At 44.5% G+C, this 25,818-nt stretch overlaps 1 protein-coding gene and 1 pseudogene across 1 annotated transcript; both read right to left on the bottom strand.

Moving 5' to 3' along the window:
* Positions 1-7,751: 7,751 nt before the first annotated feature.
* LOC116393663 (protein SOGA3-like) lies at positions 7,752-15,068 on the bottom strand (annotated as a pseudogene).
* Positions 15,069-18,561: 3,493 nt separating this feature from the next.
* Positions 18,562-24,358, bottom strand: LOC116393702 (elongation of very long chain fatty acids protein 4-like). The gene is made up of 7 exons (XM_031866244.1): positions 24,076-24,358; positions 22,291-22,382; positions 21,485-21,672; positions 20,588-20,668; positions 19,650-19,821; positions 19,356-19,483; positions 18,562-19,019 (listed from the first exon to the last, which is right to left on the bottom strand). Exons 2-7 carry the CDS (start codon positions 22,355-22,357, stop codon positions 18,738-18,740), a joined length of 918 nt encoding a protein of 305 aa, XP_031722104.1. The 5' UTR covers positions 22,358-22,382; positions 24,076-24,358; the 3' UTR covers positions 18,562-18,737.
* Between the last annotated feature and the right edge of the window lie 1,460 nt (positions 24,359-25,818).

Here is a 25,818-nt window from a genome sequence, read left to right as displayed (position 1 = left end):
AGAGGAGGCAGGAAGGAGCGTGGAATTCACACATGCCTCAGACAACCAAGAAGACATTATGTCAGCCACCAGAGGCCTATTCAGACGGATGTAACTCTCATAATCATGCATTTAAAGAAGGTATATCGAGCTTGTGCAGATTTGAAGTCTGCCTAGCAACTATTGTAGACAGCCTGTCTCTGTCAGTGAACTTTGAATTAACAATTTTATCACAATAATTACCTCAATGTCTTTGTGATCCAAAGTTAAGATAAGTGATCATTTCTTGAAAAAAATGGAAAACGCACATATTTACGGAAGCCCAGAACGGCCATAGTTGCAATATTTAAAATTTTTCAAGATAAATATATTTTTTTTTACAAGAAAACAAATGGTTCCTTACTCTATTATAACAAATCTCAAAATAAGATGTGTGTCAGCAGTGTTCTTAGATAATTCAGCAGCTGATTTGATACCCCTCAAAAATAAGAGTAGTTCATGTACAATCAAAATAAATGTGCCTGTTTAGCTTAATTCAACCAAGTTTGCATATCTCAGTGATTTGAATTCTACAACCAACCAGTGAGTGACCCAGGAATCAATGTAGGAAAACCACAGGTGTGACTTATAACCTTAACGAGGGCTCAGTTCCATTAAGTGTCCCAGTCAGACATTCCAGTCGTTAGTTTATTAATTACACCTGTGCTTTCCCTGCTATAGCACGTCAATACATCTGCTGTGGAAAAGGCCTATTTATAGCATTGATACCCCCAGTGTCTCCTGCTAACACTAACTACAAATCAACTTTACATTTAAACACCGATACAATATTATTGCTTTAACAGGGTGGATTTAAACATCACTATGTTGCCTTTGGTGATATGTGACACAAACGCTCATGGGTGTCCTCCGATGGCTGGGCTGCTCACGTGTGCGCACACACACACACACACACACACACACACACGCTCTAGTAAATCATTCAAAAGGGCAGATCAGCACCCTTACCATGATCAAAGCCATGACAACAGATGCACCATGGGACACAACTGAGAGTGGGTGTCCTCCAATGTCTGGGCTGGTTGTGCGTGCACAAGTACACACACACACACACACACCAACTCACACACACATGCTCTCTAGGTACTTATTTAAAAGGGATGGTCAGCACTTTTACCATGATCAAAACCATGAGAATAGATGCAGCCCATCAGGTGTGATAAATCCGCTCTATAGGTGTGAACAGATATTCATGAATTAGTAGGTGTATGTTTAAGTACTATTGTAAGAGCATCCTCTAACCCAGTGAAGATATTTTTTGATGGGTGTTGCCTCTGCCGGGGTCACAGTGGGTGTGGTATCGTGGTCTGCTGACGTCAGTGGAGCCATAGCTACAGTTCAGCTGTCTGCTCTTGTGTTCTTTCTCTTTCTGTCATCTGTCTGTCTCTGAATAGCCCGTTCCGTTAGAGTACATGCTGTGCCAAGCTCTGCCATGCTGTCATGCAAAGAGTGTCCTCAGCCAGGAAAGCAGGGAAACAAAGGGAGTGAAAGGGTGAAGCACAACAGGAGGGGAAAACATACACACCACACCATGTGTCTTTGGTGGGCATGTTGAGCAATTGGAGCATGCAGGCAGAAGAAGCTTGCCAAGAGTTAGCGTGGGGGCCTGATGAAGACAGGAGTGATGGCTAAAATGGACGCCTTGTTAAAATACACTCGTGCAGCCCAAGTAGGTGGCAACCTGTAAGATAGGCTCTCAATTGCACACATACGAACTGAGAATAGAGACAGGAAGCGGTAGGAAAGGAGTGAGGAGAAAGCAGAGAAGCAGATATGGGAAAGGTACTGTCTTAAAACCAAACAAAAAATCGAGTTAGTGGATAGATGTGATGAAAGGAGAAACCACAAAGCAAACTAAATCCCAGATTTGTCGACACTTGTTTGATAGTACGTGTTCGCTGTTCGATGTATCATTGGGAGGCAGAAACAGCGATGGGTAAGATGAAAGAAAGAGAGCTGGGGAGACAGAGAGAGGAACCAACGTCCCCCTTCCACTCTTTATTTATACCCCCCCTCCCCCCCCAAAGACAGCAGGGTAAGATTTCTGGCACCGATAACGCACGTCACGCTTGCTATTTCTGTCTGAGGTGCCACATAGCACCGCAAGGTGGGGTGACAGGGCTGAGGCATCATGGGGCCAAGTGACTTCCGCACACCCGCCCCAGCCTTTTACATGATATTTCACACTTTGGCCACCTCTGCCAGAAGAGGGTGCGTGTATAACCAAAGTGTGGCAGAGCACACACGTGTGCTTTTGTGTGCCGAAAACATGTTTTATTTGGTGAGAAAACTGCAAGATATGTGCGATTGTGTAACTCAAAGCTTTGGCGTTGGTGTGAAGCTGAGAGAGTGTGTTTCCTCACCTTCCACAGAGCAGGAGGTGTCGGAGGAGCCGGACGGAGGTTGTTGATGCGATCTTATGAGGCTAGAAACACAGAGCATGAAAAGTGATCCCTCATGCTACAGAATCCGTGTGTGCGCGCTGCACACTGGATATCCTGGTAACGACGAATAACATAACTGCTCTTGAACCAACACTGTGCCTCATTAATGTACTTCACAGCATATTCAGTGTGAGAAATGTTTTTTAGAAATATATAATTAAAGCTACATAATCCAAGCACCGTGTCATATACAAGCCTCAGAAACCTCTCTTTTTAAGAGGACAATCTGTGAATCGGCACGTTTTTTATCATACAGTTCCTCGGGTATGTTTGAACCAGTTGGTGTGTTGAAGTTGGTGGACAGTTAGCTCATTTGCAACAGCGACTGACACCACTTGAGCTGCCGTCGCACTGGCATGTGGGGAGCTAGCGATATCAGATATCCATAGGCTTAACATGCAGTAAATCATCAACACCCTGAAATATGAGCCATCGTTAATTGAACAATGCAATGCTGCAATGGAGAGACTCAAGAGTCTGTATGTCAAAGCACTGTCATATTTATTAACAAGAAAGAAAAAAAAATACATTAAAGGCATATCATAGTTGTTTGTCACAGCTGTTATTTGAACATCTTAAATATATTACTTTGACAATATGATAGAGTAAAACACACTGTTGTTGACGGTTAGCAGATGGCTGCTGGGAGCAGAGTTGTGACTTAATCTACTCCTCCTGGTTGCCAGGTTGAATTTGATTCAACCTGGCAACCATAAGGATTAAACACAGGAGCATGCACCCTCAAACTAGGGCTGCATGCAAAATCTCATTATACAGAAAACACCTGCAATTTAATACAAAAAAAGAGGATTAAGGGGGGGGGGGGGGCTGCAACTAAGCAATACGTTGATGTGTTGGCAAAGGTTTCAGCACAGACGAAGCAAAAAGCCACAGCAACACTGGAGAATGTTGTGGATGTTTTGTTTTTTTCATCTTGAACGTGGCATCAAGATGAGATTACGCCTTTCTTTAACTCTCTTAAAGCACTTTGTTTCACAGAAAAGTCTTTGATATTTACAGAGTGAGGGTTTTCCTGGAGGAAAGGATCACATAATAACGGTCTCAGTCTGAAGAGAATAGGAGATGAGAGGCCGGTGCTTCAGAGCGGGGCTAGGTGTTCTGGTCATGGGGCTAGGGGGGCGAGTCCGGGGGTTTGGGGGACTGTAGATGGGGCCTGACGGGGTGGTGATGATGGCAGAAGGGGTGCGGCCGGCCCACCTGGAAGGAGGCCGCTGGTTGGCCGGTCGTGCAGGACGAGAGAAGCTCCTCTTAAGATCGTCTGGAGACAGCTGGGCTGGGTTTACCTGAACAGAGACGTAACGGGACACACTTGTCAGCTTGTGCAGCATCAACACAAGTTGCGTTGGTTGGTGAGCTAAACATACTCGAATAAAGAAGCAGAAACAAACAACACCTACCTGTTGTGGATGCTGACTGTAAGCTGTGTGTCCTGCTCTGGGACTGGAGCTGTACTCGTGTTGGATCTCCAGCATGTCCAGCAGCTCAATAAGTCCTTCATCCCTCACTCGGCCACAACCTGCCGACTCCTGTCCCGCTAACCCACCCCTCTGGATCTTCTGAGCTCCAGAGGAAGCACTTAAGACCCTGTAGTCCATTTTGGGCTCCACATGTTGGGATGCAGGCTTCCTTGCTCTCTCTCCTTGAGCCAGTCCTCCATCTTTGTCTGCCCCACTGTTAGCCCTGGGTCTTATCTTTGGGCTCCCCGCCACCTGTGATCTCCTCTGGGACTGCTGGGGACCCCGCTGGGACCCTTTTGAACCACTATAGGCTCCTCTGTGATCCTTGTGGTTCTGTCTACCAGAGTCTGATGCTAACCCCCACTCTTGGCCGGGCTCTATCTCTGCTGGCAGCACGTCGGAATCTGCTTGGCATTTCTGGGTAGGCACGCGCACGGGCGCCTTGCCGGCGACTGCAGTGGCTCCCAGAGCTCTGCGCTGACAGCCCGGGGTGGGGCACTTTGGCTCCGGTGCCTGCCCCTGATGTGTCACCACCCCTGATTCGGTGAGCATTTTGCCCTCGTTTTCCTGAAGCATGGCTCCAAACTTCCTGAGGACAGAGGGGCTGCCGCACTTCCTATCTCCCAGGACGCCCGGACCGAAGGGCTTCCTGTCCAGGCCAGGAGATTCGACTGTTGCGATTGGCAGCTGTGAGCGCGGTTGTACAGCAGAAGCATCCCTTTGTCCGAGAGGGGGCTTGGCACCTGTGTTTTCTTTGTTGGGGGAGCTCTTCATGTGGGACACTTGGTTCTTCCTGTTTTCAGTCTGTTCGAAACTGGCCAAAAGTTGCTCTTGACCGAGCCTGAAACAAACAGAAATAAGATTAACAGGTGTTTCAACTCGCATCATTCTGCAAGTGGGTTCTTGAATGTGGCTCCAGTGCACTTACCTTTCATTTCCAGAGCTTTTTCTGATCTCTGTTGCCGGGCTCACCTTGATTGTGTCACTGAAGCGCTGAGAGAGATGGGAGAAATATATATATATTTTAAAATCAACCTCCATCTGCTATATTTAGAAGCTTTAAAGCTGACCCTTGATCATCACTCGATAAAGCACTGCTAAAACTACTTTACTGTACTTTAACGGCTTTTCATGTGGAACAGGAAACAGTTTAACGTCTTGTCTTTCTTCCTGACTGCTTTGTCAGGAGTCGGTGAAAGTATGTGAAACTAACTCCTATCTGGACATCTGTCTGTGTAAGCAGACTGGAAGGAACCATCTAACTGTAACCCATATGTTCCTGACTGAACCCCAGCTTTGACTCGTATCATATCCACATATCTGGTTTCCTCAAGATGTGCAGAGGCCAACAGAATGAGACACAAGAAAACGAAACGACATGATCTGCCTTCACTTACCACGTGGCGAGCTCTATTGTTCTTTGGGCTCATTTGCTGCCCCTGCCCCAAATAATCCTGCAACAAGTCTCCGATCTCCGAGGTGGCGTGGCAGTACTCGTAGCCATTCTGATGACTGACAGGGTAGCTGTACCCACTGGGGCTATAGTTACAGCCGTTACTATGGTGATGTGGCACAGTTATAGCTCCAGGGTGATTCTTGCCGTGGTGCCCTAGGCCGCACTCCAGCTCGCCGCCATTTTTCTGGTTGTCAGCAGTGACATCGTTTGCTCCTCTGCGGGCCTGAACGCCATTGTACAACTGAAAAATGGAAACGGAAGAAAACATGAACAACCTCCTGCACATGTTGTACACAACTACACGCAAAAAAACAACTGGGTTTACACAACAAACAAGTCTTATAATTATCACAAAATCGTTACACGGCCTATATTTATGATCAGCACATGTTATTCCACTCTGCAGCACCATCTGTTTCCCGTCGCAACCCTCCATACTCCTTTCGTATCCACTTTCAGACTGTGTGTGTGTGGGTGTGTGTGTTCAGCAAGTCTGTCGGCACATCACAGTTTAATTATCTTGTTAACATTTGTCTGTATCATTGCTCCAACAAGGCCATGAGGTTGAGTCAGTTGGTGTGCTGCCAACAGTTTATTATGGTGCACACACACACACACACACACACACACACACACACGCACACACACACACACACACACGCACACACACCAATTAACACACACTCAACTGCGGAAGCACTTCCTAACCTGGAAACAAAACCATGAGCATATTTGATTCAACCACATTTGGATCATAGTTAAACTACAACTCCTAAATAAATCTTAGAGATTCCATGATGCTGAATTTCTTTATCTTTCTCGTAAAAACCTGAGTGTAGTCCATTCTACAGTTAAATTCTACAGTTCTACAGTTAAAATAATTAACTACTGAATGTAACCCCTATATTTCTACATCATTAGGTGTAGTATTGTACTGAAGAGATCAATAAGAGGAGACTGTTGATGATACTGATACTTAAAACACTGGTTTTCTCCTCAAATCCCATTTTCACACATTATGAAGTCCAATGTTCATTCACTGACACACACTGTCAACTAATCCACATGAAGTCCACACTGCATTGACCCAGGTATGCATTAAGTACAGTAAAATAATGTGTGTTCTCTGGGCAAACGGCAGCTTGAAATCACCTTTTTTGGAGATGAACTTAGTCAGGTCTCTAGAGGATTTTAAACTGTTTTTATGGGAAATCTTACCTCTTCGATTTTTCTCTGGATGTCCTGCAGTTGGTCCTCCCACTCCTGCATCTCTGAGTCAAAGTTGTCCATCAGCTCGGGCCTCTCCTTCCCCCAGGCCCGGCCACTGTGTTCCAGCCCACGCTCCAGATCAATGGCTGCCATGACGCAGGCCGTTCAATACCCTGAGGCCTCTTTAAATGGCAATTTCCCCTTTCTCCTGTTCCACTTTCCTGTCAGAGGTCACAGAGGGTTGGAGGGATTTATGGCCTGGAAACCTTATAAAGACGGGGGGGGGGGGGGGGGGGAAAGAGGATGGAATACTTATTTCTCTGTGTTTCTGTGTCATTTAGCCCCAAACATGATTTTGAAATCTCACTGTTTCTTCAGACAAGTGAGAATCTTTTTATTTCACTGTTTTACAATGCTGGTCAACCTGTTTCAATGTCTTCAAACAAGGCAGAATACGGTCTACTACTGCATCAGTGGCAATGACACCCAACTGAGGTTAAATTACAGCAAGTGAAACCTATATAATCCCATTCAATTTAAGTCATTTCTACTCATCTCTACTTATCTAATTACTTGTATTGTTGGACACTTTCTTCCCTCACAAAGGTCAGACATTTGCGGCCCTCTCCTTTCAAGTTCTTAAAAAATTCACAGGCATGTAAGCCTACCAATACAGCACGTGAGGACAAGAGTGTTGCATAACATCTCTTGGTCACTTTGACATCCAGTCTGCCTCTGTGCACCTCATCACATGGGGGGAAAAAAACTTACAGTAAGTGTCTCAAATGAAGGGTTCAACATCAAAATGTCCACTGTGCTGTGTTGTATCTCAGATGCATTCATTTGCCCTCAGATGGATCCCCAAACACTGTAATAGTGTATTAATCACATGTGGCATTGAGTCCCAATGGGAGCACTAATAGCCTCACTATTTTTGCAGCCCCTTGCTTTGTTGTCGTCGTTGCGTCATTAAATATGACAAGTAGCCTTGTCGAAAGTGCACGAATGTACCAGCCACTTCCCTCCCACTTGTGATGCAAGAGTAGAGAGATATTAATAATCTTGTAACTATGCATAGTAAACTGGCTGCATGGCCTGTGCGCATGGGTGAGGGACAGAGAGAGAGGGAATGTACGTCAGAGACTAAATCAAAACATAGAAAAATGACAGCCCAAGATAATAGAAATAAATGACTTCAACATAAATTAAGAATAATACAATTTAAATTAAAAGAAATCATCACAAGGCCAAAACATGACAAAAGAGAAGTCAGGCAACTGCAGGGTTTGCCATTCATGCAGTCTAAATTGTATTCATATTTTGGATACAATTAGTCATATACAATTAATTTAAAATTGCATCGTTCCACATGGCACTAAACCATAATAAATTTGAATTTCAGTCATTTCAACTGTTCTTACCTCTCTCAACATAAACGTTGTCGCTCCAGTATAAATCCTCAGCCTGCTCTGAGTTCTTGCGCTGTGCGCTCCAGCCTCTCCGATGGATTCACTCCGCTCTGCGCCTAATTGTCAAGTCCCCTCTCTCCGGTGCTTCCCCCTTTGCTTTTCCTCCTCTGTGTTACGTAAACCCCCGCTGACTGGATTTAAAGGGCCCCCAAGTTCTTCTAGTTACCCCTTCAGGCGTCGGGGTTAAGTCCGGAGCGTTGAGCCAAAGGGTAAACAACTTCTGTTCCAGCCGGGGTACCCAGCCTTTATACCGCTCTCCACTGTTTACGTGGGCGCGCCATTGGAGCCGGGATCAAATATCATAATGTCAAATTTATTCCACCATTTGAAGTCTCGATGGGACAACTGTCGTCACTGGCATCCTGGCTATAATTACTGGGGGCTCACGGAGCGAGGGAAAGTGTTTACATAGCTATTTCAGCTGCTGGAATCTCTCAGCCAATGGGCTTCTCTGTTGCCACTCTGCTTTGGGATGCTTGGGCAGATTTTGTCTTGTGACCATGCCCCACTGCAAATCATTTACTCCAAGGGATGCCAAATGGGTGCGTGTGACAGGGTGAGTAATGATGTGTCATAGTCAATAATATCTTTATTATAGGTATAGTCACTAAAAGGAAACTGCAAGGTGGATGCCTGGCATGATTGGAACATGTTTTACTTGTAAGTCATTATATGTCACATGGTCTCTGCAATTTCGATGTTATACAACATTTCCTGACATATTGTTGCTTCAAAAGAGCCAAAATGTGTGAAATCTCCTGTGTGTGCGTGTTCTTGAATCATCCCGCTGCAGTGACGTCCGAAGACAGTTGATCATCTGACACGTCATCAATTACTAATCAGTGTTCCTGCAGGGACTTTTGGGTGGCCTCCCTCGGACAAGATCTGACATTTGGCTCTCAATGTGATCGTCCGAATTCCTTCCAGTTTAAAGCCCCGGGATCATCACCACTATTCCTCCACCTGTTATGTTCCCTAATAAATGACAACTACTTCGGGAGTTAAGGAGAGGGGACACAAACAAACTGTATCCTTACTTTACCTAAGAAGAAGTGACTGCTTTCATAACCTGTAACCGGATAAATGAGGCTATGTTTAGTAACAAGGTTAAACCAGGACATCAAAGGGTTAGGCGAGGTGATTTTGGTTGATGTAAGCAATGCTAAACCCTATATGCCCTCGATTTGTGAAACATACTCCACCTACAGTGTCTGTCTAAATAATGTGTGATAATATCAACTTAATGCACCACTTACTGGCTTGCAGGGCCTTATCTCATGGTCTTCATCAGCAATAGAAGGAGATGGAAGGTTTTTGTCCAATTTCCTGTTGGCTTAAAGAAAAAAAAAAAAGACATAAAAATAAGTTTATTCACTTTCTTGCCAAGACTTGGACAACAAGAAAAATACCACTCTCATGTCTGCTACCAGTACAATACCCTGCTTCCAGTGTTTGTGCTAAGCCAATCATCTGCCGGCTCTACCTTCACATTTAGCTTCGAGACATAGCAAGGGTATTGTAGTGTAGTGGGCATCCACAGATTTCTCTTGGGAAGTGTCTATGACACCATCTGAACTCATAAACCTTGTCCAGACCCAGAGGTCATTAAGTGGTTAGACTTCATGTGCCTGGACACACTCAAGATGGGGCTTATTGGGGTCACGCTTGACACTCAGACCGTTGGCTGAGTGTCTACCATGTGAACCCATCTGTGCGCGTTTTTTATGATCAGCCACATTTTCTGAGGACAAAGAGGACACATCCAATTGTAATAAACAATTTAAAGAGACTGTTGCTTGATATGCTACAATCTTCCTTATAAACGTGGTCCAATATTAAAGAATAAGATTCTATTTGCTTCTTTGTTATCTTCATTATTTACACATTTTGTTCTGCAGCACTAAAAACATCAGATCTGTGACACATCGATAGGGCAAGTCACTTTTTATAGGATTTGCTTTGTCCCTCACCTTCTTGGGCGACAGATGTGGACAGCGATGTGTGTTGTGGATAATGTGGACTCCAGTGTTGAATCTAGCCACACTCTCTTGAATGCGACTGCAGCTTTGAGAAGTGCTGAGCTTTTTCTGTGCTTTTGGTTACCTTGGCAACAAATGATGCGGGGAGGAAAGAATAACAACAGAGCCAAAAAAAACAAAAACAACAATAAGGGATGATGTGAATAAAGGGAGGTGTACATCACAGAACAAAGAAAAGAGTAAAAAGAAAGACTAGTTTAAAGATGGTGGCGTAAGAGAGGGAAGAGAATAACACAAGTATGAGGATGAGCAAAATGATAGGCTGGAACATCTGGGTGGAGGAAGAGTGGACAAACCAGGAGGATGGATTCAGTGAGAAAAGGGAAGAAACGGAATCAGCTTTAACTCTTTGTGACATTTTTAATGCAACCAATGAACATTTAATGTGTATGTCTCACCGAGAGTGGCTCCTCCGTGTCCCTGTCATCGAGCCTCGGCACTTCCAGTCTGTCTATGAAGGTCTGCAGTTCTTTGCGGAAGGCCTTCATCTGGGCGTTAATGCGATACAGCAGCTCGTGTTCCCTGATCCTGCCCCCGTCTTCCTCTCCACCCTCCTCTCCTCCCCTCCCGAACATCAGGTCGCCGTTTGAGACGAAGACCCTCGCCTCTGAGATGATGGTGGCCGTGTCGGCGATGAGCCGGTCGATGGTCCGGACGAGCCTCTCCGCCTCTACGCGGATGTCGGTCATGTGCTGCCTCTCGCGCAGGCTGCACCGGCCAACAGGCAGGAAGCGGGCCAAGGCGGAGGAGGCAGCACCCTCGGGCCCAGTGGGGGTGTAGAGGCCCCGTGTGGGCGTCAGGCAGCGGCTGCTTCCGTTAGTGTTTCTGACCTCGTCCGAGTCACTTTCCCCACCTACGGGGCCCTCGCGTTTGCGGTGCGGCGGGAGGAGGCGGGAGGAGGTGGAGTCCTCGTCGCTCTCGCGGCGACCACTTGTGGCGCCGCCGCCATCGCTCTCTGCGTCGCTGTCCCTCGGGCTGGGCCGCAGGGAGAGGTGGGAGGCCAGGTCATAGCGCTGCATGTTGGAGAGGAGCACACGGTTCTCGTACTGCAGCTGCATCACCTGAATTAAGACAAAGAGATGTCAAGAGTAAGAACAATTGGTGATCAAGATTTTTATTTTTCTAAATAGAGACATGTTGCTATGTATGCCCTATGTATGGGGAAGTCACTTTGGTGACCTTTTTATCCAGCACCATCATCTGGTTAACATTTTAATTTGTCCAATATTTTGGATTATGATATATTCAAAAAGGACATGAATGGTAATATTATCAATCAACTTTAATACCTTGCCACTTAGGTCATTAATCTGTAGCCTTGCTGCCTTTAACTCCTCCTGCAGGGCTTCTGCCTTTGCTCCATCAATCCCTCCGCCTCCCGCTCCGCCCCCATGCCTGCCGCCTGCCTCGTGGGCTTTGAACCGTAGCTTGTTCAACTCAGCAGTCACTCTCTTGTTTTGATCTTCCACGTCAGCCAGGTTCCTCCTCAGCAGCTCTGCCTCATCCTCCACCAGCTGCAGCTGCTGTCGGAGCTCCGTCAGATCGTTACCGAGGCCTCGCCCCGAGCCCAGCCTACCAGACGCTCCGCTCCCGGAGCCTTCAGCTCCCTCTCCTTCCCCGCGGAGGTCGTCGAGCTCGGCCCTCAGGCCACGATTCTCAACCTTTGGGGAAGAGAGAGAAAAGCTCACATGACTCCCACTGAGGTAGTATTCCCTTATTAGACCCAGGTAGCATCGTCTGCTCTTACCTCCAACTCCACTATTTTCCTCCCCAGGATGTTGGCCTCCTCCTCCACCAGGCGAAGCCGGAGCTTCAGCTCTGACTCCCGGGTGGTGGGCGGACCCCCAGCCTCTCCTTTATGATGGGTGTGGTCCAGCTCACCGTAGAAGGAGCGGTACTTCTGCAGCTCTTGCTCCAGACGGTCCTTCTCTTTGTCAATCTTGGCCGTCTTCTTTCTCATCAGCACCGCTTCCTCTTTGATGAAAGCTAGCTGGCACTTGAGGTCCTCATTGTCCTCCTGGAGCGAAGAGACAACACAGACCGTGAGTGCCTTTGAGTAGAAATGGCTCAAACGTAATCCTGAAGTTCAAAAAGTTGGTCTCCGCAATAAGACATAAGGACGGAAGGATTTAAGATTAAAGAGAAGATTTTGTAGCACAGTGTCTCAAAGCCGAACCGTTATCTATCATTGGACCGAGAGGATGTTTGACGTCTTCTGAGTCTAAAGTAATTCCTGGAGCTCTGCAAACTCTCAGCTTTCATTTAAAATATACTTTTCTTTCAAATGATTGGAGCCCTTGCTTTGGCCTGTCGTGGCCCCGAGGTGAAAAGCAAACGAAACCTGCAGCATCTATGAGTTTTATTGACGACTTCTCACAAATATGCACCAAGGAGGCCAAGGGGAAAAAGATGAATTATTAAATCAGGACAGCAGATGTTACTTAAAAACATACTTCCTGGTAATTATCTCCTTTATGTTGCTCCCCATGATTGTTCATGCAAGAAAAGGGAAAAAAGCATTATTTTTGGACATTTGTAATAAAAACAACAACCACCTCTCACCTCTGTAGGAGTCTGTGCTAATTTCCTGTCTGTCTTCTGGATGTCCTTGCTTCCTCTTCTCTTTTGAGACTGTTGGAGGACAGAATACTGAAACATTAACGTGTGCCAGTATGTACAGTATTTGAGCATTTAGTGCATTCCTCCGCTTGCAATTTGAAGGAAAGCATTTAGAATAAAGTGCACTATTCAAAAAGGTGACAGGCCATGTGATAAAAGCTTTATCAAAGTGAATTGTGTGGTGCTCGTTAATGCCATGTGATGTAGATGGATGCGGGTAAGTGTCTACTCACCTCTTTGTTTTTGTCTAGTTCATTCTGCAGGGCTTGTTTGGTCACCTCGACCTCGATGAGTTTCTGCCTCAGCTTTTCATTCTCCTCCTCCGTCTTTGTGCGCTTCTCCTCCACCTTTTCCAGCTCGTGGTGCAGCCTCACAGACACATCCTTCGCTACCTGCATTGTTCAGTTATTGTGAGGATATCAGTTTAGAATATTTTCACTTTGCTTTGCAGGTTTTTTTTTATCTTCACTTTTCAATTATCTCTTAACACTTAACTTTACTATCTTTGGGCACAGTAGTCAAAGCTACAACCATGGCAATTGTTTCTGGAAAGGCAATGTTTTCCCCTGTGGCTATATTAAAAGCTTGCGTAAACATCCTTTGGGACGGCTCCCAGACAGACACAGAGAGTTGAGCAACCTTCCCCTCCCCTCTGCACCTTCAGGTCCTGCTCCAGACTCCTGAGCAGCTCCTCATCGATCTCTCCCGTCTGGGCGTAGCGCAGCCTCTTCCTCTCGGCCTTCCTCAGACGGTACTGCAGGATCCGGCAGTTTTTATTGGCCCTCTCCAGCTCACGTCTCATCTCCTGCAGCTGGCACGTGTCTTCCTCGTAGAATGTGTCCCGCATCTCGTCCATCTCGGTCCTCATCTCCTCAATTTCACACTGGTGGGTGCGCAGTAAAGATTGTGTGTCACAGTTATGAGACGGTCAAGATTAAGACCAGGAAAATCTCTGCTGTTTGGTCGACTTTTGACTCTGCAGAGTCAATGATGGAAGTTTTGGACTTGAGCCAAATGTAGTCAGCTTCAGAGATGTGCACAGGATTTTAAGAAAAAACAACACAAAATGATCTGAATTCAAATGTATTTCAAGACTGGATGTGAACACCATGTCTACATGGCACATGCAAATCCCAGTTGTTGACTACCTTTGTCCCCCATTTTAACAAATGAGATAGATATAATTGATCCTAGCAGATCAACATGATCAATAACCAATTAGTCATCTGTAGCCAGTGTATTTTCAATTTTAATCGAATCATTATATTATGTGAAGACGTGGAGGATGTTCAACAGACAAATCAATTGATGTTTACTTATCCGTGGTTCTGCAAACACACAATTCAGAGTAATGTGCCAACAGGGTTTCATGGGCCCACAGGCTTCAACTACAAACATGGTCATTCTAATATGGGAAAAAAACTAATTTCGACTGTTTTGCAGTGGATTTTGCGGAGGTGTATTTGTATCTACACATTTATAATCATTCCTTGCTAATGACACAGCTCCAGACACAAAACTAAACTGTATCAAACCTTAAGATCTTCATTTTCGTCAAGCAGTCTCTCCATCTCGTCTTCGAAGGCCTGGTCCTGCTGTGTCACGGACCCCGCCTCTGTCTCCTCTGCAGCCGGCTCCGGCTCTCCCAGAGCGGCCTCCTCTGTCCCCATGTTGTCCGTCTTGGTTTGCATCCTCGCCCCGCTTCTTCTCAGTCTCTTCTGCAGGTGGAAACTGGATGAGTTCAGCCTGCAAGCATCCTCCCTTCCAACACCCTAAACTTAGGCCCGCGCCGCAGCCGCTCCTCTCCCTACGGCCTCCTTCCTCTCCGTCTTTCTTCCCTTTCTCTGCCGACGAAGACGAAGCTCTTCCGGGCAACAGGCGCTGAGCGGAGTCGCCTTTGAGGCAGGGCAGGCGCAAAGCGGAGCGACGGGCCGATGCTGATTAATCTGTCGTATCTTCCCCGACAGCATCCGCCCTGTTTGGTCCGACTACATCAGCTTCAGCACCATCCGGTGAACAGCTGCACCGCCGCGGCTCTCGGGCTCCCTCTCCCTTCCGTCGGCGGACCTCAAACTGTCTCTTGCCCCGATGTGTCTGCTCGTTCCTGCGGGGAGAGGAGACCTGGACCTTCCTGGGTGTCTTGGAGCTGGCTTGGTTGCCCCTTCCTGGGCTGTGGCCGGCGAGGGAGCCCGGTGTTGCCTCCTCCTCCCTGCGCTATTGTCTGCCGACGATGTTGACGATGATGGAGGATCTGCAGCGCCGCTGGCGGCAGGCTTCATTTTCTGCTCCACTGAAATAAGCTCCAAACATAGGCTGTACTTTTCTAGTTGTTTATCACAAGTGGAAATTTTAAAAAGCTGCACAGAAAACTCCAAATGCAGTAAATTACAAAGCTAAGCCCGGTTTTAATTACATTTAAATATTCTTCAAATAGAGTCGCAATTTAGAGGAAGATGCTTACTGCATGCACGCCACTAGAAGCCGCTTTTCTGCAACTGCTTCACCCCTCATCATGCTGAACCGTAACTTTACAAGGGAGGTGTAGGCCGAGGCTACTGTTTGTCCAGGACCACTAAACATGGACTGTAACCTGCTGGCCCTGACCGACAGGTGTATTCTTAAAGTCCAAACTAATGCCTTTTACATAGAGAGCTCCACATAATGGGGGAATTCTTATCGCAGAGCATTAAGGAGAGTCGCTGACACGGGGCACCACCAGGCAGTGCAGGGGCACTGACCATATGACGTGAGGATGACGTACGTCACACCAGGAAGTGTCCTCACATTTAAATGAGTTTCATTGGCATGCACAGCCATGATTAAGTAGCTACAGAGTTGCCAAAGCAGGCTGCACACTATTTACAATGTAGGTATACAAATTGAAATGAATGAGCAGAATACCTAACTTGCATGCAGAAATAATCACTTAAATTCATTATTAATAACATGTTTTATTTTCTAGACAGAGTTAAAGGCAGGACTAGACTATTCTAGTCAAATGTACGCCTGTGGAAGCAGTTGTAAGCCTTAATATCTTCTGTAGCTCTGCGGGTGGATTTCTAATGTCTGAGTAAATATCTCTGATAACATCTCAGGTTGAGTTTGAGACTTGACATTTTTAACAGAAAGCCTGTGACTAAAAGTTGGCATATCTTGTGAGAAGTGACCGTTATTTTCTTTTTTAAAATCGTCTCTTGTAAATCCCTCTGTTTAATGAAAGATTACGTTTTGTCTTGCTTGACGATACAGATTTTAATACAGAAAAGGTTCCTGGCATGTGCATATGATATGCCTCACTCACTCTTGCCAGGAATCACACAACATATCCCCCTCATCTCATCTGCTCCTGACCCAATGCATGTCCTGTAACTAAATTCAGGCCCAGAAGAGGGTGCCCTCCTCACGTAAAACCGAGTCAGTCCGAACTCTGAAGGCAATCCGTCCCACACGCAGACGGCGGGCCAGTAAAACGCTGACTGTTTCCACTCCGTTAGGCTAGAATGAGCTCCTTAGTCATATAATTGCTAATGAGATGAGTGAGTGACGGGCAGGTTTGCAGAGATTTAACCCCTTCACCCTCTAATAGACGGGCCCTCTCAGAAGGCCGGGTGGGTCCGTCGACCGCCAGTGATCCTATGAAAATGACAGGCCTATTTGCTGCACATTATCAAAGGCAGAGAAAGAGTTTGGGAACCAGCAATTTGTTTTACACTTAGTTTTCTTTAAAGAGTTGCATAGGGATGTATTAACTGTTAACTATGTATTGGGATGTATACTACTTAATCTGGCACACAAATCTGTGCCACAGCTCCACTGAATGTCTGCGTACAGCTGTATGTCTGCAGGTTATAGTGACCTGGGCTAAATGCCTTCAGTAGAAAAGCCTTGGCCCTTTGCAATCCTCTTAGGGCCTGGCTTAGATCCCTATGTGTCCCCATGGAGGACAAATACTCCTCACTGATCTCATCCAGTCTATCATTCACATCTCCACCCGTACACCTCCACCCTGATGCCAAGTTACAGATAGGTGCACCATGATAAGATGGAAGGCTGCAAAGTAGGTCATGTAGTGTGCGATAGACTTGTAGAAAAAGTGGCTAAGCATGAGAAAAAAACCAAACTGTGGCCTGAGATGTGACATATCAGGAATAACAGATCTGAGGCATTTGGACAACAGAAAAAATGTGGAGGAAGAATGATTTAATAGACGCCATTAGTGTATCCACAATGTGGTGAAGGAGCAATAGGATATAGTGAGATTGTTGCAGGGTAATGAATAAATGGATGCAGAAGGAGGGGTTAAGTTTTTTTAAATTAACCAGTATATTAAATTCACAGCAGATATCACTTGGCTGTTTCTTTTGCAAAAAAAAGTATGTATTTGCCAATATTTGGGGCGAAATGTGCATCTCTTACTTGCCCTGTGTATTGTACAGTCATTTGCATAATGAATCAATACTGTATCAAAACTACACAGTTTGAGAGTTACAGGAGAAACCTGATGGCAGATTAGTGAAGGCTTCTCTTCCAGTGACCTGCTTTCCCGGGTATCTCATGGAGTGACGTGGAAGTAAGCTCTTTTGGAGCTAAAGCCAATTTACCCCCAAAGATTAGGGCAGATCTGTCTGGACGGGCCAAAGACACAGTATACCTCTGACTCTCTCTCTCACACACACACACACACACACAGAAGAGCTACTTCCATCTTCCCAGGATGGAAGAGAGAGATAAAGGAAGGACAGGAAAAGGAAGACAACGGCTTTGTCTTTAGATTAGGTTCCTAATGCATGACAGCTCGATCCTATACGGTGAGTACAATGTTGCTTGAGCATTAAATTAGCTGATTTACAATTGATTTTGCTTTTGTGCTCGCACCAACACAAAGACACATAAACAAACATAAACTATCGGGTGCTGACATTGTCTTTATTTCAGTTCTATGTGCAGCCAGAAGCTGTGTTGCTTTCATTCTTTTGAAGACAATGAAATAACCATTTATTTTCTTTAAAAAAAAAAAAAAAAAAAAAAAAAAAAAAAGTCCTACATGGCAGTGAGACAATATTCAGCAGAGTTTCAAATCTCTTATTTTTGCACCTCGGCTACATTGCGGAGCAAAAAGAAAAAAATCACGAGGACCCACAAAAAATGATTAAAACAAAGATACCCACAAATTTGCATGAATCAAATAAACTACAGTCCCCCTCCCACAAAGTGATTCAAACCCAGTTTTAATTCACAATGATCACAAAGAAAATATGTCATTCTGTAAATGCAGCACAGTTAAATCCATTTCAGACAGCAGAGAGATGTAAAGTCCCGGACATGTTGGATTGGTAGGTGAAGTAGATGAATGAAAAGTACTTAAATACAGGAAATGGCAATTGTGAGAATGTCGTACTGTGATTTTGTCCACTTAACTTTGCTCAACTCTAATTATGAGCAAACATAAATTTACCCCCCGAACCAAGAAAAAAAATGCATCTGCATGTCGTTTTGTTGGTAATAGTTAAATTCGTTAAAACTCTTATTGAGCACTAGAAAATAAATTAGCATATTAAAGACTATTTAAGCTTTCAGTTAAAATAATACTGGAATCCAGAGTACAAAAGTTGGAGGTGAATTTAGGTTGATAGGTTAGTGGATGCTGAGCAGATTGTAGGTCCTATAATACTTTGGTCCTATTACGGTCCAAAAGCCAGTTGGACAGAAGAGCATGGAGCCTACATGATCAGCATCGTACTTGTTGTGGAGACAACCAACACCCCTCTCTTCCTCTCAAAACCCCTTACAGACACAAACACACTTCTATCCTTTCACCTTTCCAAGTTGGTCACAAATCACATCTTTCTACATTATGTGCAGGGATGATGAAGCCAGTGTGGGTTCTGTCTATCCCTACCCACCCTCCTTCTCTGGCCCTTAAAACAACTGTCTTTTTTTTTCTTTTTCTTTTTTAAATCGGCCGAGCAAGCACTCTTCCGTCTTTACTCCCTCTTCGCTCTTCCTCTCTTTTGCCTCTTCCCGTTATCCTCCACCTCCTCCACTTTGCTATGACCGTTAGCTACCACCGAGGTGCCGTTCGCCACGGGCTTGCCTCCCTTCTGGGCGGAGGAGGGTTTGCGTCGGTAAGCGTGGTAGTAGAAGTTGGCGAAAAGGATGATGAAGGTGACGGCGTAGCCAATCAGAGCCCACTGCATCCAGGCGGGGAACGGACAGCCTGTGTAGAGGGAGTGGCCAGCATGCCCGATGGTCACGTGGAACTGGATCTGTTGAACACACAAAATCAAATTATTAAGCCAAATTAAACAACATGAAGCGCAGTAAAAATGCAACTTGCAGAATGTACGATATGAAAACGCAGACTATTGTTGTGACCATTACTTAAAATGTACTGAACATAAAAAGCACTTTTTAGATATGAACTTTCATTGAAATAGACGATAGAAGTATATCTCAGTGACCTAACTGCAATGTTATGTCTTTACAACAACAACAGTATAATTAGTGCTGATAAAATGGTGTTATTTTAAGGAGGATATTTCAACAAAAACATCCACAGAACACACACAACAGAAGCAAATGCATAATCACAAAATACCCACCATCTGAATAATGGTGAGGTATTTCTTCCACCAGAGGTACTTCTGCATCTGAGGTCCCAAAGCTGCCAGGCCGTAGTATCCGTACATGAGCACGTGGATGGAAGAGTTGATGGTTGCACCAAAAAATGCTGTGGAAAGATGAAAGGGTTGAATTTTGCATCAGCTGTCATCATGTTATTTACACATGGCTGCCGTGCAAATGAATGCCAGCTCTTCTATCAGTGGCACGAAGACAACATCAATCTGATGAATTCAACAGCTGGACGTCATGACCATCAAGATCCTTTCACTCACATTGTCCACCGGGGACCCACTTGATGCCGATCCACCAGAGGATGAACATGGTGCAGTGATGGTAGACGTGGAGGAAGCTGACCTGGGTGAACTTCTTCCTCAGGATGAAAAAGACGGTGTCCAGGAATTCCACTCCTTTGGAGATGTAGTACCACCAGAGAGCGGATGCTATCTGAAGACGTAAAACACAGGGTGGAGTGAACTATTGCAGCCCTCGATAGCATCGATGATAGATAACGGCTTTAGCCTGCGACTACAATGTGCAGACATTGATATAGCACTCGTTACAGTCGCTTAAGTTCTTAGTTAATCAGCCCTTTAAAGCCCCACCTTATTCCACTTGTGTAGGAGAATTGAGTAAAGTATTACTACTGCAGAGAGCAGGTTTTATGAATATATTTGTGAACAAGGTAACATATTAACATATTTGATATCACTTAGATATCATATATTAAGAGTAGTTGTACGATATACAGTATATTTATACATGTATATATTGCAGATGTATTCACGTCCCACAGCAATATGTCACAAATCACTCATGTGTGTTCTCCTATTTAACTCCTGATTCCTCGCAGCCTGATACACACATGCACGTGATGCACATGGTTGCTGTCTAAGCCACGGCGGTGTGGCATCATGCCATCATGAAAGAGCAAGGCCTGAGGTTGGAGACGGGGGGCGGAGCCTCGCGGTGGCAAGACCAATTACTCCAACATATGTGAGTGTAGGCCACACCCTGTTTGTACTGAAATCCCTGGAGACTTAAACTTTCAAAATCTCTCTTTTCTCCTTTAACCCGCCGACTAAACTAAAGGCACTTGCTACTGCTGTTGCGATTATCAAAAGTAAAAACATTTATTTTGGTAGTCGTGTACACAGGTGTGTGTCTGTGCATAGATGCGTTAGGTGATGCGCGTGTGTTGGAGGGAGCTTACCCTGACTTCGTTGACGTCGTTGGAGGAGCTGACAGGCTGACAGAGGTAGCTGTACCCGGCTGCTCTAGAGGCTAGTAGGAGCTGATGGGAGGAAAGAAAGCACAAACTCAGAAAACGGCTGCGAGGAAACTGGTCGACATTTTCTAAAATATGGAGAAACTACAGCAGCGACCACGAGTAATCCGTGTTGACACACTCTTTTTCTAAAAACAAAACTTAGACGAGCTATTAGACATCACGGATTGGAAATCATTGCTACAGTAGAATCTGCATGTTGCAGGAAGTGCTGCAGCTTATTTTTGATTAGAGTGAATCGTTCACAAAACACAAAGCGTCTCTACATTATTTGCTCTAAAAGAACAAATGTGCTCGGTGCTTGGTCAAGATAACATGTTGAGAGAACACCCATACATAAACCTTTGTGTTCAACCAATAAAGTGGTTCAACTGCGAGTGATTGTCTTGTCTCTTAACGTTAGGTTTGTCACAGAGGGCAGGATCACTGGTGTAATTTTCTCTATACCGTCCATTGTTGTCTTTTCTTGCCTTTTCATGTATTCTGAGTGAGCAACAACTAAAATGAAACATGCATAATTAGCTGGAGTAAAGCAAGCGTTTTTATAGTGTATTAAGCTGCATTTTTTTTTTAAAGTAGACGTATAGAGTCTATAAACATAGTACTCTGTGCAAAGTGTCTCTGTTTAAATGTGACTGTGAATCCATGATTGACTGTCACAAAGTGTTTCTTCAATGTCGCCTGAGGAAAAGCCAGTTAGTAACACCTGTGTGTCTTTTTTCGCTACGTAGTTGCCTCGACATCCCTTTAACATCCTGACAAAAAATGACTACGTGCTATGTGTGCTACTGTAACACGTGAAGATAATCGACATGTCCTTACCTCTTTGGCGATGTAGAAGTTGAGGACCACCATGCTGAAGTTGTAGACTATGAGGGTCTTCCTGAGTATGTAGGGCTGACGGTCCTGCATGTATCTAGGCCCCGCCCACAGGAAGAGCAGGTACAGGCAGCTGATGGCCAGAGTGGGGACGGGAGACGACATCATCGGCCAGCTCTCCACCCTCTTGTCTGGAGGACACAGGGGTGGTTTCAATGGTGGGAAAAATGTGAGGTATGATGGTTCAACAACAGAACCACTGTTGTTAAAGTGAACACACATGTAATGCACAACAGGCACACCTTCTCCTACAACCTTTATGACACTTTGTGCTAAATATTACATTGTAGCATTCTGACCCAGTGCTTTTACGATACATTTTGTGCAGTGTTTGTCCTTTTGTTTCAGTTGACATTACCTTTATGAGTAATGGTAACCATTCACATACCAGAGTTATTGTAAAGATACAGGGACAATGCACAGGACGTCGCCACATAAGTGAGACAACAAGTTATTTTTTAAGTCCCCAGTTTGACCATTTTGTATAAACTATGTATTTGTGGGTGAAAACAAACCTCTTTGCTCGCTGCTTCCTGGTCCAACTTTGACTTGCCAGACTCTGCTATGCAGTTATGCTATCACATACATATCAAGTATGACTTTTTTTTTTTTTAATCAGAAAGACAACTTGGTCAAATTGGGCAGTTTTCCGTCCTCGAGCTGTGCAAGTAAGCTGGTGACTAAAATCTCACAACAATAAAACAAACTGCTCTTGTGTGTTTAGAAACAAGTGATTATAAAGATCTTACCTGCTATAGTAAGGCCCCATTTGTAAAATTCTACAGTGTCATTCACCAGACGTGTTACAGCCTCCATGGCTCTGCCTTTGGTCCTGATTATACTGAAAAAGAGAGGAAGAGACGGAGGCAAGACAGGCGGCGTCAGTGAGAGTCACCCAAATTCAATTACAGGCCGTACGTATCCTATCATTGTAACTAGCAGCATGAGGAGCTACTCTGCGTAACCATGGTACGTGTCCCTCTCTATGCAAAACACTGAATCCTCGTTAGCTCGTGATTGCTGATGTGCAGATATTAAGCCGAAGACATCTAGACTGACCCCAAAGACAACAATTTTCAGCATCGTATCAAACTTCGCAGGGTGTCTTATTGGAGGCAAGTAAAAGCCTTTCAGAAAGGGATTCGTATCATGTGTCATACATGCTACAGGGTAGAATCATTCAGCTCATTATACATGAATGGATTGTACATTGTAGCATTGCTCCAAACACCCTAAAGGACCATGTCAGGCCTCTCTTTTCTTGCCCTCATTGGAAACAGTACGGTAACATTAACCTCCACAAGATGTTAAAGCACTTTCCATCGATTCTTATGAAGAATCTGGCCAGTCACAACAGTTTGAGATAACTGCAGGAAATAGGATCAATGATACGGGGTAATTCGTTTCCCCCCGTTTCTGACACTTTTCTAAGACTTAATAAATCTTCTATTAACCTCCTTTAACTTACTCACTGACGGGACAAATGTGACAGAAGCAAATCAAACTAACATGTATAATAATGGTCTGGTACATCAAGAGAAATGTGCACCCACCTGACTGTAATTAAGCAGCATTACATAACAGACACTCCTTATCCACCTGAGAGCTGAGAGCAGGTGTCTCCATATTAATCTATAATTAATCTGATGCGTCAGATCAGATTCCCTTTCAATAATTAATTCCTCTGTATACAGTGACTACTGTCCACCAATGAAAGTTCACTGACAAGAAAATGCTGAGTATTATTGCACATTGCACCAGATGATCTGACTTTCTTTGTTGTTGTTGTTGTTGGTACAGGACTTCATAAAACAACATACCCACCCAGGGTATAGTTTAGTTGCAGTGGGCCGCGGAGGGAACTCAGACAGAGAGGGGTTAACCGGGTTTGTGCGCAACACAAAAAGACAGGGGCGCATGTGTCAGCAGGTTTCGCTCAGACCGCTCAAGAGGCTTAAATTCAATTGATCAACGAGCTTAGATGTAACGCTAGGCCTAAGTACAAATGCCCAACGACCCACAAGCCTGTTTGATGGTTATCTGCCTCCATGTGCTATATGACACACTCAAAGAGTACCTTGTTCACGAGGAAAATAGTGAATAACACTCGCAGACTGTTATGGAGTTATTGTAATGTTGTAGTAATAATACAACATTTAAAAAAACTCAGATTTGTTTTTCCACAGCCAATAAATCATTTACACTTGTTTTCTCTTCGGGATTTAATTCAAATATAATTCAAATGTTGTTTTTTAAACAGGTGGGTGGGTTACATTAAGAATAAGAGAATAATATTAGCAACAAAACTATAAAAACGTGATGAAAAGTGTCTCACGACCACGTAGACATAATTGACTTGACGTGGACAAAGGGCTGGGCTCTTTTCCAGCAAGGCTTCTTAATTAAGCCCCAAAATACGACTAAACACTGGGAGTTCCTTTTTTATATATGTACATGCAGGAAAAGCATTTAGCATGCCGAGAAAACTAAATTACAACGCAGCACACATGCACAATTGTAAAAACGTTACTCACGTCCTCGATATTTAAGAGCGTGTAATGACATCCGGTGCAATTTGATGCCCAACTCCTCTCAGTTACTGCTTCGCTCCTCTTCTCCTCCTCCTCCTCCTTCTTCTTCTTCTTCTTCTTCTTCTTCTTACTGCTAATCAGTTTCTACGCCGCTCCGGTTACAGTTCGACATTAAACAGCGATTTGGCAAGAAACTAGACAAGGCAAGTGAAAAGATATATGTCTCGGATGGGCCAATCATGCATTCAGTCCGTGCCGGCCGCTCAGCCGCATCATCTTCTTGCAATCTCCTTGACGCCGAGAAGCCAGATGGCATTGCGCATGCGGGAATTCACTCCCGTGTCTCGTGCGCGTGGCAGTCGTTTATCCTCGGTATTTACCATTACTGTATAACTAAAAACATTAATGAACCAACTAATTAACCAAAAAACGAGGTGAATCACGTAATACATCCAAATAAATTACTACTATGGGTTTATTTATGAATGGATAAGCTAAGCATATGTTTCTACACAATTTCCCCAAATCCATTTATCTCATTTGGCTCTGCTGGTAGATGGTGATACCATGTTCTCCTCTTGTCGTCTCTGACCGGGTTGTACCACTAGATGGAGCTGTCAATCCATCGTTGGATCTTCTACCTCTGGAGGGATGAGGGTTCTCGGAAGGAAGCCTGGCTACCTCTGTTACAGTGAGTCAAGAATAAAGAGAAGTTCCCCTTTCTCTGTAGTCTACCCAAACATCCTGCTAGCAAGGCACATTGCAGTATGTCTCTGACAGAGTTTATTATGTTCTTTGCCACAAACACTGTACATCACAAGGGAATATTTAGTTGTGATGTGACAGGTAGCGTCCGTGGAGACTCGTGCTCATCCAGGGCCTTTTGGCACAGCATGGTGTGGACGGTGTCATTTTTGGTTCATTCAGAAAGGCTCTATCCTTTTCCTTTTTTTCCATTTATGTAATTCTTATAGGCTTACAGATGCAGCTGGACTGTGTTAACGTGGCCCGAAGTAAAGCCCCTATAATAATAATATTAAAATTAGTGAAGAAACGGAGTGTGTGTGTGTGTGTGTGTGTGCATGAAGTATAATGTGTCAAAATAAATTAAGAAAACATTGGTATATTTCAGAGTATTAAGGGTGTGGACACAATAATATGGACACTTTCTACAAAATAACACTCTGTGCAGTACCTCATATTTTTACTGGTGTCTTTTCTTTCCTCCTGGCTGCAGCTCTTGGCTGAAGTATCAACTCAGTGAAGACATCTAATCCACTTAACGTGAATAATAAGTCAACTCTAAAGTAAATTATGAACGCACATTTCAAAGAATGCACTTGAAAAGTTGTTTTTTTCACATTTACCTTGTAATAATAGCACAGAAAAGCTCTTATTTCTAAAATTGATAATCTTAAGAGCATCCTCCCCATCCTAGCCTCAGGGTTGAGGAAGAAAGTGATCTGCTTTATTAAATTAATTGGACAAAGTAACTTGCAGCTAAACATATTGACATCTGTCTTCTACAGGCCTTCATGCTCAGTCTTTAGTCTTTAGGTGTAAGCTATACTTCTACATTATGCAGCTTAAACTGCTGCTGGTATCCCCTTCCCGTCCTTTAGGTGGTGCAGGTTAGCACGTGTACTGGTCTGAAAATCACCAAACACATCCCCAATGAGGAGAACTTGCAGCCTTTTTAGTGTGAATGTGTGAGTTTGAGAGTGAGATAGAACTTCATGAGGTGGT

The sequence above is a fragment of the Anarrhichthys ocellatus genome, unplaced genomic scaffold (assembly GCF_004355925.1).
Source record: "Anarrhichthys ocellatus isolate YVR2014 unplaced genomic scaffold, GSC_Weel_1.0 scaffold34, whole genome shotgun sequence".
Taxonomy (NCBI): Eukaryota; Metazoa; Chordata; class Actinopteri; order Perciformes; family Anarhichadidae; genus Anarrhichthys; species Anarrhichthys ocellatus.
The sequence above is the reverse complement of the archived record's forward strand: the minus strand, read 5'-3'. Positions and strand labels throughout refer to the sequence as shown.

Excerpts from the sequence above, each read along its gene's own strand:
- LOC116393702 (XM_031866244.1), bottom strand. The coding sequence starts at position 22,357 with ATGGAGGCTGTAACACGTCTGGTGAATGACACTGTAGAATTTTACAAA. Across the intron at positions 20,669-21,484 it reads ACTTCTACATCGCCAAAGAG|CTCCTACTAGCCTCTAGAGC; the intron begins GTAAGGACATGT and ends TCCTCCCATCAG. Across the intron at positions 19,822-20,587 it reads ACGACGTCAACGAAGTCAGG|ATAGCATCCGCTCTCTGGTG; the intron begins GTAAGCTCCCTC and ends TTACGTCTTCAG.